Source organism: Eschrichtius robustus, chromosome 14 (assembly GCF_028021215.1).
Source record: "Eschrichtius robustus isolate mEscRob2 chromosome 14, mEscRob2.pri, whole genome shotgun sequence".
NCBI classification, from domain to species: Eukaryota; Metazoa; Chordata; class Mammalia; order Artiodactyla; family Eschrichtiidae; genus Eschrichtius; species Eschrichtius robustus.
In genome coordinates, this window is record NC_090837.1 from 51,991,018 (window position 1) to 52,006,664 (window position 15,647).

General features: G+C 44.2%; 1 protein-coding gene across 5 annotated transcripts in view; it reads left to right on the forward strand.

Annotated features, from left to right (window-relative positions):
* Positions 1 to 15,647, forward strand: part of FHOD3 (formin homology 2 domain containing 3) — a 491,850-nt gene that overhangs the window by 312,259 nt on the left and 163,944 nt on the right. For all 5 annotated transcript variants that reach the window (XM_068562567.1, XM_068562563.1, XM_068562564.1 and 2 more), the window contains one exon: positions 9,994 to 10,232. In XM_068562567.1, the coding sequence (XP_068418668.1) occupies positions 9,994 to 10,232 (239 nt within the window). The remainder of the gene's footprint in view (positions 1 to 9,993; positions 10,233 to 15,647) is intronic.

The window sequence follows — 15,647 nt, forward strand, 5'->3', positions numbered from 1 at the left end:
TATTAACTCCGGAGATAATAGTCTATATACAGTGTTGTGTACTGAATCTTTATTAGTAGATATTTTGGAACCATTTTCTTTTGTCATTGAATCGTCTTCAAGAATTTCGTTTTATTAGGAACATAATAGCCTGTCTGTATGCAAGTACCATAATACATATAACCAGTCCCTGTTTTCTCAGATTTAGATTGCTTCCAAGTTTTTGAAAATGATAAGTGCCGTTATAATGAACAGCTTTCTTCATAAATTTGTGTGCACAGCTAGAGTCCTAGGAGGGATATTTCCCAGCTAAATGGCTCCATTGTGATCTTCACTGGGTAGAAGTGGAGAAACTGACATGTAACTCATTACTTCCTTAAAGTTACTGTCATAATAAATGACAAGCTGAGGAACAGAACAGAATTATCTTTGTATGATCTTAGGAAAAATCAGTGGAAACTGAGCCAGAGAGATCTGCTGTCAGAGCATAAAGCTTTCCACAGCTGGCCAGCTCTTTTGCCCCTGCTCTGGGCATCTTCTCCTCTAATGAAGCCTCACTTACCCAGTAATCTGCTCACACTTTCGTGTTTTATTATCAGTGGGTGGTGGAGGGTTATGTTCTCATGGCTCCTAAGAGACAGGATAAAGTAGGAATTAAGTAAGAATACTAAAGATGGAGAAGGAAGGGACTAAAGACAGTTGGCTCACATCAAGGTAGAAGGACTTTTCCCAGTACATATACCTCCCTTTCTTTACCCGCTTCCCCCTGATCAGAACTCCAATCTCTGAGACTCTGCTCAACCACGGGCTTATATTATCATAGCTTTGGATTCTGTGTGGTCAGTGTGTATCAGAAGATAGCATAAGGCAGGTGAATTTCCTACTAGTGAACCAACTGGGAGAGCATTTTGAAAAGTAACCTGGATACCTCCCCCAGAAGACTACTTCTGGTTTCAGGGCATACTTTCTCTCCAGTCTACCTGACTCTCAAGCTACCTCCCCATCTTCCTCTTTCCATTCATGCCAAACGTCTTAAATGATGTCCTGTGTTGACTGTCTTCCTTTTGTCAAGTGGCATTTGCTTAATATTTTAACATTGAGTACATATCATTCACAAATGTAGATTATATGTTTCACTCGAAGAACAACAAAACAAACACACATTGTGATAGTTAACTTTGTGTGTCGGTGTGACTGGTGCCCAGATATTTGATCAAACGTTATTCTGTGTCTGTGTAGGTATTTCTGGATGAGATTAACATTCACATTGGTAGACTGAGTAATGAAGATTGCCCTCCTCCATGTGGGTGGGCCTCATTCAATCGACTGAAGGCCTGAATAGAACAAAAGGCTGAGCAAGAGAGAATTCACTTTCTGCTGATGGTAATGAGCTGGGACATAGTTTGCCTCTTACCTTTGACCTCCGGCTAGAACTAACACCATTGGCTCTCTTGGTTCCCAGGCATTTGGACCACAGATCTTGGGACTTCTCAGCTGCCATAATCATGTCAGCCAACTCCTTACACTAAATCTCCATATATATCCTATTTGTTCTGTTTCTTTGGAGAGCCCTAATACACTCATGTATTTAAGAAGTAGAATATTACCAGTAACTCGGAAGTGTCCTTGATGGCCCTTCCTGGTGTCATCCAACTAACTTCCAGCACTGTTCTCTTTTTTTTTTTTTTTTTTTAATAATTTTGTCTGAAAATAACTTATTCTGTGAGCTAACACAAAGGATCAGATTATCAAATAAGAGTTGACAGATCTGAGATCTTGCTACCTATAGCAGAGCTATACTAATCTATCTGGGCTAATAATTTCCAGAATACAGAGATGCAGAGACCTGTGACTCCCAGGTCTTATATTCATATATCAGACATGTGCTTTCTGACCCAGAACGATAGATGAGGTCTCCAAGTGTGGTTCATGCGTCACCTCGCCCAGCGAGTAATTTGCTTCATAACTATGAAGGCTCTCTACTACATAGTCCAGAGAGTCATGGCGTGTAAATCCATAAGTTCTGTGTTTATTTAGTGTAGGTGATCCTTAGCCAATCCTAGCCTGCTAATTAAGGGCATTCCAGAAACAAGAACTCTCATTTTAGCAAATATCATCAGGCTGTTTGTTAGATAGTCTAGTTATTAGCATATTTACAAAAGATTAGATGGGGCCATTGTCTTCTTTCTTTCCCCAGAAGCATCACTACTACAAAAGGAGTGGAGGGATCACAGGCCAGCTGTTTTAACTCCTTCCTCCCAGTCTGTATCCCTAAACAACATATTAATTTTGTCTTTTTATGAATGGAACCATACCTTTGGTGTCCTCCTACAGTTTCTCTTTTTGCTTATTGTTTTTGAGACCTACCCATGTTGTTATGTGAAGTTCTAGTTTGTTCACTTTCACTGCTGATGAATATATCCCAATTTATTTATCTGCTCTTCTCTTGATGGATGTCGTCGGCTGGTTACAGTTTTGTTGCCATGACAACGCTACCATGACCATTCTTTTCTGCGTGTGTGTGTGTGTGTGTGTGTGTGTGTGCGCATGCGTGCCCAATACTCTTTATGTTTAGGTATCAATTCTATTCTTGCTTTGTAAAAATATTTAGAAGTTTTTCTTCTTTCTCTCTGCCTTTGTCTCTGGTCTTTGATTATTTGATAGAATTCCCTTGGGAAATTGTGTGGACCTGTGATGATGATGGGGCAGAGGCAGAGTGTGTGTGTGTGTGTGTGTGTGTGTGTGTGTGTGTTGGAGGCAAGAGATCTTTGGTAACTATGTTTTTTCTATGGGTATTGGTCTATTTAAGCTTCCTATCTTTATGGAGATCAGTTTTTCTGAATCATATTTTCCTAGGAAATTATCCACTTTATCTGGATTTTTAAACTGATTACTAAAGAGATATATAAATAGTCTCTTTGGAATGTTTTTAATTTCCTCTTGTTCAGAAGTTATTTTCCTTTGTTAATTTTTGTGTTTGTAATTTCTCCCTTTTTTTCCTCTGGGTTAACTAGTGGTTTGTCTATTTTGTCGTTGTTAATTTTGACTTATGTATGATTTGCAGTGCTCTTCTGTTTTGTAACTCAAAACGTTTTTATCTCTGTAATTTCCTTCTTTAATTTTCTTTCAGATTACTTTGTTGTTCTTTTTTTAGATTTTGAAGTTGTTTATTTACTTCATTTCCTTTTATCCTTTAACCGTCCTCGCATTCCTGGACTGTAGCCCACGTGGTCATGATGTGTTCTTTTTTAAAGTGTGCTGTTGGAATTCTGTTCGATACTAATTTATTTAGGATTTTTACGCAAATAGTCATAAGTAAGATTGGCCTCCCTCTCAGCCTCCCCCCTCTTCCTCTCTTCCTTTTCTGTATGCCATCCCTAGCAGCTTGGGCACCACTGTTATGCTAGCGTCATAAAAAGATGATGCTGGTGGTCATGAGACCACATTCGTATGTTGCTCCTGTAGAATGCACTCCTGGTGACTATGTCTATGGATGTCTCCAGGGTACCTCTCTGATTGTTCCTCCTCGATGTCCTCCCGTGGATCTTTCTTCTCTGTCCCTTCCCTTTCAGTGTTGGGGTTTCCTTATCAGACCTCCTCTCTCAGTACATGCAGCCTGCACTATGATTCACCCAGTGAGTTCAGCAGTTTTAGAGGCTGGTGGCTGATACCTTGACCCTGAGCTTTCTGCCAAGGCTCCTGGCTGCCTGCCCCTCTGCCTGCTTGTCTTTTTGTATTACGTTCATTCATTCATTGAGGGTATGTCACATACTCTGCTGGGGCTGAAAATACAGAGCTAGAAGATCTGTCCCTGCCCCAAGCAACTTTCATTCTGTGGTCTAAGACAAGCAGGTGGCTGGTTCCCCCAGCAGCTAAATGTGATGGCACAAGAAAGGACATGGAATGTGCCAGAGGAGCTCAGATTATGTCAGTCACAGCCACCTGGAGGCTGCACGTGACATGTATCCAGCCCTAATGAAACCTTTTATTTTTCTCCCATGACAAAAACAAAAATCCTGCACAATCTGTTCATTTCTCCATCTCTACAAAGAGCATAGTCTCCCAAGTTACAAACCCGGAGCTGTCCTGGACTCCCTTCTCTCTCTTCTGTCCCCACGCTCGGAAGTCTGACTGCTGAAGACTGTGATTTCTTCTCCATTCCCCTAGCTCAGGCCCTCATCATTTCTTGCCTGGATTTTTGCAATATCTTCTCATTCATTTGTTCCTCTGTGAATCCATTCATTCAACAGAACTTTACTGAGTATGTACTGTGTGCCAGGCACTATTCTAGGCCCCAGGACACAGCAGCAAACTAGACAGACAAGGCCAGTGTCCTGAGGGGATGCACATTCTCATGGGATGCAGTCAGTGATCAAAGTACGTGAGTAAGCTGAGGATCCAAGATTGCTGGTGTGTCTATGACGAAAAGAGTCAGGATAAGGTAGAGGTGAGACACTGAGGCAGAGGGAGGAGGGCCCATCTGAGGTGGTGGCCTAAAGAAGGACAGTGACAGAGGGAAGAGTAGTGGAGGAGCTCAGGTTTGGCAGGTGTGAAGGGTTGAAAGGAGGTGTGATGACAGGCAGGGCCTGGAGAGGTTGATATCTGCAGAGTGGCATCGCCCGGGGGCTTCTCTGCTTATTCCCTCTTCCTAACTCCCTGCAACTGAAAACAAAGGATCCTCCTGGAAGTCAGATCTGACTACGCCATTCCTCTATTTAAGAAAATAAACAGGAGTGAATGAATGAATGAATGAATGAATGAAAAACCTTAAAACCTTTTTCACAGCCCATGGGATGAAGCTCAAACTCTTTGAGTTGGTACAAGAGCTAACACCGTCTGTGGCCTTCGTGCTTCTGTGGCCTGTCTCGGGTCATTCCTAAGATGTCTCTGAAGTTTCAGCCACACTCAACTTCTTCTGTTTCTTGAACGTGAAAGGCAGGTCATCAGGGAGCTTCCCTTTATCCATTCTCCTTGCTTTGCCTGGAGTGCTCTTCCTTCCCATTCTCAGGGAGTCATCTCAGACGTCCCCTCGTCCGCAAGGCCTCCTTGGCAAGGTAAAAGGAGTTCCTGCTACTTGTCGCCTGCACTTTGTTTATAACCCAGGAAGGAGCACTTGTCTGTGTCCACACCTCAGACTGAACAGTCCTCAGGTCGCACTTGTCTATCTGTTTGCCTTTGTCATCTGTCTCACTCCCCTCTAACCCCTGTGCCCAGCAGCACACCTGCCCAGAGTAGAAGTTCAGTAAGCATTTGAATGAAGGTCTCTTTTAAATATCACACATTTTATTAACGGATGCTGGGTTGAAGTAAGGGCATGATTTAATCAGAAATCAGCTACCCTAAACGGGGGGAGATGCTTTGAGTAATCACTCAAGGTGATTGCTGAATGCTTGGGGTACCAGGTAGAGTCAGGATTTTTATTCCTTTCTGAAAAGTAATGCAGTTTTAAAAATATTTAGTGCCACAGGACAACTAAGTTCATTATACGCAAGGGCAGCAAGGAGGCCTATAAGCAGTGCCAATATTTTCCTCACAATAGACTATGAATGTTTTCAAGCCATTGTAGAGACCTTGGTTGGGTTTCTAGAATTCTTCTTAATAGTGGAGGATGTCTGGTGACCATATGTCCTGGACTTTCTGGGGAATGCCCAATTCCATGTAATTTAATTCCATTTTAGAAAGGTGATTTAATCCATGTTTAATTAAATTCATTTGAATTTTTATAGCTTTGAATGATTTTTCAAATACATAAATTCACGAATCAAAATAAAAAGTCTTTTGTCAGCTTGTGTTCTAACTTTTGATTCTGAAAATGTGGTCCTAGTAATGGCAAAGGCATCTTAGGGCTGAAGACTTTGGGGGTGAGGTGGTGACTGTTACTGTCAGGAATAAATAACTTATAGATCCAATCTCTTAAAATTCTTCCTTTGTCATAGGTGATTTTTAAAATGTGTATCAGTTAGCTCTTGCTGCATAACAAATATGCCAAAAAGAGCAGTCTTAAAACAGCAATTATTGCTCATGATTCTGTGGGTCAGAGATTTGGGCCTGGTTCACCTGAAAGATTCTCAGGGAGCTACAGTTATCTGACGGCTTGACTGGGGCTGAATGGTCTAAGATGGTCTCATTCACCTGGTTTGGCATTTGGTGCTGCTGTTGGCTGGGCCATATGTCTTCAGCAGACTAGCCCGAACTTCTTCACATGTAGCAGCATTTCAGAAGGACAAGTCCCAAAGTGCAAACACTTTTGAGGCATCTATGTCTTCTGATGTCCCATTGGCCAAAGCAAGTCACATGGAAAATTGTTGACTCAATGTAGGAGAGGGCTACACAAGGATAAGGAAACAGAGAGGCATGATTCCCTGGGAGCCTAGTGCTATAGTCATCTGCCACAACCTGTCATCTGCATAGTTTCTTCTTGAAATGGTACTAGCACTGGCATCCACTTCACCTAAAAGCTGAATCAAGATGTATAGGTATGAATTAAAAAGAAAATGTGGGATAGCAATTTGGAAAATGGTAACATCTGATGTGTAAAGATGGCTGCCTGTCATGGAGGTTAGTAGTAGTATAACAATGTAAACTCAAAGAAATGTTAATAGATTTTGACCTCCATTAAGAATGTTCAGATTGTTCAATGTTTGATGATATTAAGAAATTATTTTAAGCAGGACAGTGGTATGTGGTTATGGGTTTTAGAAATCCTTATCTTCTAGGGATATATACTGAAATATTAATGGGTAAAATTATATGATCTGGGATTTATCTCAAAAAAATCTGGCTGTGGGGCCTGTGGCAGGGAGTAAATGAGGCAAGATTGGCCAGGGTCGATAGTTGTTGAACTGTCATAGGTGATGAGCACAAAAGTCTTTGTATATGTTTGAAAATTTCCACAAAAATTTAAAAAGAATGTTTAGACCGTTCAGTGGCCTCAGAGACTGGTGGAAGTTGCCACAGATGCCACCTTAGTCCGCTCCTCACTGCTTTCTTGATAAGATGGGGTAGGATGTGCAAGCTATCAGTGCTGGATGAGGAACCTGCTTGCTCCTCATCTTGGTTTTATAGACAGTGTTCTACATTTGATTAAAAGAGTCAGAAGGTATCTGGCGAGGGGTCCAGCAAACAGAACACTCCATCATTTTGGTGAGATTAGAGATTGTTCAGGACATGGTTGATCTCGCCCTTGGGCCCCATGGAGGACACTGCACTTGTAGTTAATTAGATCTGACACCACAGATTCTGAATAAGTCTCTTGATAAGTGCTGTTCTCTCCAGGTGTCTTCCAGCCGTTAGTGGTCTTGACTCTAATCCATAGTGCTCCCTAGAATCTGAAGAATTTGGAACTGCCATCGAGGCCCTGTACGTGAAAGTGCGTCTCTCTTCCTATCATCAGTGGACACTGGTGATTCTAAGATTCTTCTTGTGAAAACAAAACCAGGAGTGAAGACCAGCCCCAAATTTCATGTTACAGCATTCCTGACTGCCAAGCCCGAGACTGCCATTGGATCTCCTGGGATTCTGAGCCCCATTTACCCTCCACCCCCATGCACCCTTTTCTTTGTTTAAGGGGATGGATGTTTTGTTGAGGATCTGAACTTTAGACAGCCCTCATTGAATTCCCTTTTATGGTGTCATTTTGATAATCTTTCAGGACTTTTCATGTAAACTTTCTGATTGTCTCCATCTTCCTTGACAAAATGCAGTTAAAGTAGGTTTCACTTTGTGCACACTCCGTGTACTTCTCTGAAAGGCACTGTGAGTGGAATGCTATTTGATCCTTGCATCTCTGAGGTTACACAAGGAATTAGAAATATCTGAACTCTACTTTATCCCCTAATCTTATCATTCCAAATGTGTGCTTAATTAGAAGCAGAATCAATACTTCAGGTCAGAGTAAGTTCAAATGGTCTAGAATTTGTACATCTAAAAATGAAGAAAAAATAATTGGCTAGTAATATTTTAAAATACTCTCCTTGGTTAGGTGTATAATCATTCTCAAACTTTCCCCAGAGAATGCCATTTAAAGTGCTAAAGTTGAGATGATAAAAGTGGTTAACCAAATACATAACTTCTTTCTTAGTTCTTGCAGTTATACCACAGATCCCCCTGTGCCCGCCCTCCTCCCCCCCCACCCCCCCAGGAAACAGACTTTCCAGTGAGATTTTGTAACAATAGAGCTTTTTCTGAACTCTTATCAATTCTTACCTCAAACCTCCCCAAATTATGTCTGACTTGTAAATTCTAAGGGAACAGAACAGTCAAAATATTATTAAATTGTCTTCATCTATCTGGGAGTTTGTTATAGAATGTATCTGGCACGTAGATAGAAGAGTTTTCACTAAATCAATCTCACCCAAAAGCTAGAACTGGAGGAAACTGGAGATGGAGCAGATCAAGGGAGGCTGCACTCCTGAGAAACAGGCCGTGCATCTCAGGTGTCCATCCTCGTGAACAGGATGAGAGTGGCCAATCTGGCCTTGACTAAGCCAAGCTCACCTTGCTATGTGAACACAGTTGGCATCAACGCTTTGGACAGAGGAGACCACTGGTTTTGCAGTAGCCAGGTTTTAGGTAGACAGGTGATGTCAAAGCCAAATAGCATGGTTAGCCATCTAGGTCTTTATATTACTTCTCCATCCTCTCACTTGTCAGGACCACGTTGTGAAATGTGACCAAGAGCACACACAAGGCTGGAAAATATGCACCTTTGGGGACGGGGGACCATATGGGTCCTTGGGTGCCAAATCAGAGAGACTGCTGGACTTGCTTTGGCCTGGCCCATCTGGTCTGCGAGGTGGCCTGACCTGCCAGTTCTGTGTGATGGAGGAATCTGTGGGCATCCTAGGCCCCTTCATCCGAGGGCCTGTGTTGGGGAAGAATGGTCATACTAATTGAGTACTAGCCACAGGGAAAGCCCTACCCTAGCTGCTTTACATATGTTAGATAAGTTTTCTTACCACAAACCTGAAAATGCAATCCTCTTCGCCTCATTTGCCGAGAGAGAGGCTCTCGGGCGAGCAATTTGCTGCAGGTCACCCTTGGTCCACTAGTGGCACAGGCAGCCACACAGAGGTCTAGTCAACGATAACTTGTGCTCGTCTGACCGTGTAGTTTTTGAGAAGGGAGGCGTAAAAATAATTAAAGAAGCCGGAGATACAGATAGGTGTAACCCATGGTTGAGAAGAGTGAGCTCCAATAAAGAGGAGAGCGTGCATAGAGATGGTGGGTGTTACTGTGAGCTGAGAGGGCCAGGGAGTAGGATCCAGGATAGAGGAGATCAGGAGAGGGCCGAGCTGGGCCTTTGGACAGGGCACCACCCAACTAGGAGCAGGGCTCCTAGTGTAAGTGCTTTTCAGAGGAAATTTTTTTGAAAAACGGAATTCTAGAGGTCCAGTGTATTTCTGGTCCATATTTTTGCGACCGCAAGTGCAAGCAGGCTCCTGAGACCGGGCTGCAGAAGGTTGCCTGAGAGCCGCGGTGCGCGGGGATGATCTAAAGTCAGGCCTCTCAAAAGACCTTTAGGTGAGGCCGTTCAGCTCACCTAGTTTGTGGCTCCCGCCTTTCTCCTTGCTGTGCTCTTCTGAACAGCCTCGCTGGGAAAGCGAGCTCCGAAACTGTCAGGAACTCCGGGGCTTCCTGCTGCCGCTGGGCTTCAGGAGAGACTCCGCCTCCTGGACCAGGGAAGAGCAAAGGCGGTGGGGGCGGGGGGCGCACGAGAGATGACCTCGGAAAGGGCAGTGCTGGGCCGCAGGGTGAAGAGCCCACCTAATTACAAAATATTTCTCAGGTCTTCTCGTGACATCAGTTGACCTTTTTGTATCCGTTTGGGAAACTCACACAGTGGCGAGCATCTTTTGGTTTGCAGGCGGCGCTTTAGGATGCGTGTGGTTGTGATGACCTTGCGGAGAAGCCGCAGCCACAGGGTGGGAAGAGATGGCGTAAAGTGCTCATTGGGGCGGGCCTGTGAAAGGCTGTGAGGTCTGAGCTCGCGCTGGGCGCTCTCTGCTTTTCCAGGTGGCACTCAGGCTCGAGGATGGCGACGAGACGGCTGAACCACCCCCCAGCGGGTGCCGGGACCGGAGGAGGGCCAGCGTGTGTTCCGGCGCAAGCGGCGAGCACCAGGGCCTGGACCGCAGGCGGAGCCGCAGGCACTCGGTGCAGAGCATCAAGAGTCCTCTGTCGCCTCCGTCCAGCCCCTGCTCCCCGTTGGCTCCTGACTTCAAGGCCAGTCAAGTGCGAGATCTCCGTGAAAAGTAAGTATTAACCCAGCCGCGGAGAGGGTCGCAAGGATGCCGGAAAGAGGGGGAGAGGCCACAACCCCACGGGTGCCCTTGACCATCCCCACCTCTCCTCTACCATTAAACCATCACCCCCAATTCCCCCGGAACTTCCCAGGGCGAGGTGGCCCTGGTGACATGCGTAGACTTGGTCTTACTAACGCATGAACTCATCTTCACCCACTTGTGTTTTCATATTATTTAGCATCTCAGTTAATATCTGTGTAGAAATGCTGTGCTTTATCAACTAGAAAAGAATCCAAAACACAGAACTTTGGCCTCGAAATAAATGGTATGCCACCACACGAATGTGAGATCGACAGAGTCTGAGGTACTCGTGACAATACATGGTTGAGGTTGAGTTAAATAAAACAAATATATGCTTTCATATAACTTCAGTAAATACTAATGCCATCATTTATTCAGTCAGTCATGCAGCATAATTTTTATTAAGTGTCTGTTATAGGCCAGGACTGTTTGAAACCGTGAAGACATATAAGTAGAAAAGGTATGATCTCCATTCCTGTGAACCTCCCATCTGGGCAGGGAGAAAGTAAGAATGAAGACAAGGACATAAAAAGAAATAGCTTGACAATCCCATGAGAAATTATGTATGTCCAAAGTATAAAATTTGATAAAATCTATAGGAGCTCAGAAGTGGTTCCATAAAACAGAGGTGCAGCAAAAGGATGGCCATGCCGCTCTGGGGTCTGGGTCCAGTTATATCTTCCCAAATGGATGCTATCAGTTCACTAGGATGGTGAGATTCTGTGGGCCAGTCCATGCCAGCCAACTCCACTGAGGCTGACAGATACACTGGTTGCCAGTGCACCTCTTCCTGCTGCTGGCGGAAACCCTGCTCACATCGCTTGACTGAAGCATTTTCCCCCCATCATGGAGATCCACCTGGGAGCCAAATGTAGGTCAGGAGGCTGCTTGGTGTAGAAGAATATAACTCAGAATAAGTGGTATGACCTTAAGACAGTGAGGTCTATCACTATCCACATATGTCCCTTCCTCTCTATCCCTAAGGGGACACCCACCCCATCCCCACCACTACCAAGAGGTGACTTGAGCAGTCTGGTACTCATGGGATCACTGGAACATGAACCGGTCCACGCCTTTGGGTGCCCCCTATTACAGAATGAGAAGGAGGGCATCGGTCTGCGAGTGATGTGCAAGGCATGGTCCATGTTGACACCCTTCTCCATCACCTAGCCCTCCATCTACAGGTTTTTCTGTCTCTAAGAGTCTGTGTATAGCAATCTCTCTTTTAGCGAAAAGAAGACCAAAACTTCTGAACAGACTGAGGAATGAGAACCTCTACTATGAACATTGTACTTTGTCATCTAAGACCTTCAAGAAACTCAGGCAGTGCTCAGAGGGCCCTGGAAGCTCTCTGTAGCGCTGCTTCTGGCTAATAGCTTGAGAAATTAACATGGAGAGAGTTGAGTTGAGGAAAGTGTACACAGTGGGCTGAAAAATCGGTTTAAAACCACCAAAGAGGCTGAAGGTAGGAGTTAGGAGGCCTTGTTAGCAGCATTTGGTGTTCTTTTGCTCTGTCTGACTTGTGTCATGTTTGTTTCTGTTCTGTTTCTTGTTTTTACACTTTTCAAAGGTCCCTGTGTTGTGAGTTCAGGTGACCACACCTTGTGATATGTTGGCAAAGGTAACAGCAGTGGAGTGGACCATCCTGGGCACAGTTTTGAGGCTCTGGGCTTGGTGGGATCTGGAACGGCAGGCCACAGACGCTCCTCTGAATGTTCCTGCCTCAATGTTTTCAAATAGGACTGATTTTTCATTTTAATGAAATTATTGCTTTAATGTAAATTTCATAGCATTTGTTTAAGAAAAAGACACTTTCCAGCTTACCAAGAAAGATAAAGGTTTTCAGATTGATGATTATGAAGTGGCTTCATCCATGAAACCTGTTGGAGGGATTTTGCCCTGTGGCCCCAAAATGACACCGTAATTTTGGCAGAAGTGGGAGTAGGATAGAGGGAAAGTGTGGCGAGAAGCAAATTGGGAAGCAATCCCTGCGTGCATAGCTTAGTCACCTGCTCAGCATCTGTGCCTCAAAACATTACCTTAGAATCAAGAAGTTCATTGTGCTCTATTCCCCGTAGACCTTGAAAGACACAGACGCATGCCTGACCTAGATTACTCTTCATCTATGTGAACGTTCTGGCCCTGCTTACTGCTAACTTGTAGCAACATGCCTGCATGTGTCACGTATGAAGAATTTTAGGCTGAATTGTATTACTCTGTGTCCCAACTAATGCCAAGACTTTTGAAAAGGAGGTAGAGCTATGGTTACAGGTTAGAGAGAGATTCATGTTGTCCTACACTGTATATGGCACTCTCCACTCAGATGGTTCTTCTCTGTCACTTGAATTGGATTCTCATGATGATCCTCTGTAGGATCCAGGCAGGACAAGTATCATTATCCTCACATTACAGATGAGAAAGCAGTCAGGGGCTTGGGGCTTGTGATGAATCTCAGGACTAGGGAGCTAAGCCCTGGGTTAAATCTAAGTCTTTGGCCTTTGCCGCTCAATGTCCGAATCGTATAGAACCACTTGCCACCCTACCATTCCTAAACATAGTTATTGAGTGAGATTTGTACTTCTGACTTTTCAGACAGGGAATTTGATTTACATACCGTGTATGTGTATTTTTATTCAGGTTAATAAAAAAATCAAAGAGAGTCGAACAGGAGAAAATCCCCAAGTCTTCTTACAGACTTAAGCCTGCTAGGCTATGTGCTTTAATAAGGACGAATAAGCCTCAAAACTCACATTGCTCTGCTTTGGTTTCTGAAGAAATAGAAGTCCACAGTGAGCATGTACCAAATAAGGTAGGAGTTTATTGGTCATCTGCCACTTAAAAGTACCTCTTGTGACTATGTGTGCCATAGTGAGTTTCACCTTTGCAATTAAATTTACAGATCTGATTGGAAGAAAAATGTTGGTGCTTTCATTTTTTTACCAAGAAAGTTATTTTTAGCATCTAATCATCAAAAGAGCCAGTGTCTCTGGTTTAAATTGTAATAGTATATAGTGTTAGGACTAAAAAGTCTTCAGGGTTGTCAAGCCCAGACCAGAAGCCCTTTCCGTGTACTCAGCCTCGGACATTCTCCTCCCTGAGGCACCCCATTCTATCCTTGAACTTTTTGGCTTGTTAGTAAAGTCACCTGGTCTAAATTTGCCCCATAATGTGGTAGCTCTGTTGCTGCTTAGCATTTCACTATATGGAGAGAATTTCCCTATAATGTTTCCCTATTCATCCTGGTTCTTACCTCTGGCAACACACACTGGGTCTTCTTCCTGCTCTGTATATCCATCTTTCTGACAATGAACTTGGCATGGGACTTAATATATAAAGTTTAATTTCATCCTGTTGATTTCCACACAACATTCTAACCCGTAGAGGTAATTTTGAACTTCATTTAGTCATTCACGTTAGCAGTTGTGCCATCCAGCTTTCAGTCATGTGTATATTTTAATACACATGGAAGAGTGACCTGGCGGGTAGTGGATGGTGACAGCAGCTTGGAAGTAGATGGTACAGACGACTCCCACATTCCTCAAAGTCAAGGGTTGGAAATGTTCTCTGTCAAGGGCCAGGTAATAAATACGTTAAGCTTTGCAGCCCAGACAGTCTTTGTTGCAACGATGGCTGCTTTTATGCTTTTTTTGTAGCATAAAAACAGCCATAGAAAACAGGTAAGAGAATGAGTGTGGCTGCCTTCCACTGAGACTTTATTTATGGACACTGAGATTTGAGTTTTACATGTCATGAAATATTCTTTAGATTTTTTTCCCCCCAACCATTAAAAAAACGTGAAAATCATTCTTAGCTGACAGACTGTACCAAAACAGGTGGTGGGCCACATTTGGCCCACAGGCTTGCCAACCCATATTCTAAGGGGCTGCGTTTCTTGAGGGAAGTTGCAGGGGAAGTGGTGTGGAGTTGGCAAAGAGGAGTATGTGGGTAAGAGAGAAGAACCCGTCGTTCCGTAGGAGAAGTCTGTTAGGGAACAGCATCCTTAAGTCCAGGGTTAGAGCAAGGAATGTTCCATGAAGGTGTGGAGGCTGTTTGCTGATGGCTGCTCATGCGTTCCCAGTGGGAGGTTGAGGGGGTTGGAGAGGGTGGAGCAATGAGCCCAGAAAAGGATGTGCTGCTCAGGGATGTAGAGGCAGGCTGGGACCAGTCCCAGTGGCCCCGAAAGGCAGTGGTCTTCAACCGGAAGTGATTTTGTCCCTAGGGGACACGGGGCAATGCCTTGGCACTTTCTGGGTTATCATAGCTGGGGTGGGGAGTGCTGTTGGCATCCGGTGGGTGAGTCTAGGGACGCTGCTAAACATTCTACAGTGCAAGGACTGCCTCCCGCAACGAAGAATTATCTGTTCTACAACGTCAACCCTGCCTTAGGGGAAGGCACGTAATTAGTTGTGACTTTCACCTCCTTGGGACGATGATGAGGCAGGGAGTCTTTTGACTGTTGGAAGCAGGATAGCTTTCTTGAACTTTGTGGACCTATCTTAAATGCTCATGTGCGTGGGTCAAAATTGACTTCTTTTTTCAGAGAATATAATTCTTAAATTTGGGGGCTACTGTATAGATAGTACAGTAGAGTCCCTTTTTTGTTTTGTTTTGGTTTGGTTTTAACTCCATTTAGCAAAGTTTTCTACTTCACATTCTCAGGGAATATGCTGAGCCCTCTTTGAGAACCAAAAGTTTGCCTAAATGTCATGATTTTCTCAGTAGCTGAAATGCCCAGCATATCCAATTCTAATCAGCTTCACACCTGTCACATTCCAAAAATATTGACGTAGTGGAATGTGACACCAGCATTCAACAGAATGGCAAGACAGAAAAATGATGATATGACAGAAGGTGTGGTCTTCTGCAGCCAGACTCGGGAACCTGGTTGGAGGAAGAGGAACACAGGGGACAAGCTCACTAGAGCCACCTCTGTCCACGCAGTGTTCACAGGTGTTTAGGTGGAGTTGAGAACTCAGCTTGAGGAGGAGAGGTGGATGCCCTCCTCTCGACTGATGGTGTCATCAACTGAGGGTCAAGAAGTGAAAGAGTTAAATTCAAGAATTGAGATTTCGTCCATGGAGGTTAGATTAGGGGTAAAAATAAGGAAAAAAAGGCTTAATATTTGTTGTACAAAACTACTCATTCTAATAAATTGAAGGTGATCAGGAAGTAGGCAGACTGACCAGGAGTCAAGGGTTGTGGCCGGGCCTGGAGCTTGCAGTTGGGAAGGACTGGATGCAGCACTTTGACCTACAGACATGCCTGACCCTCCAGCAGCACAGAGAGCTTGTGGCCTGGCCCCCTTGGTCCTGGAGAAGGGGAGACCAGGAGGGACCATGCCCA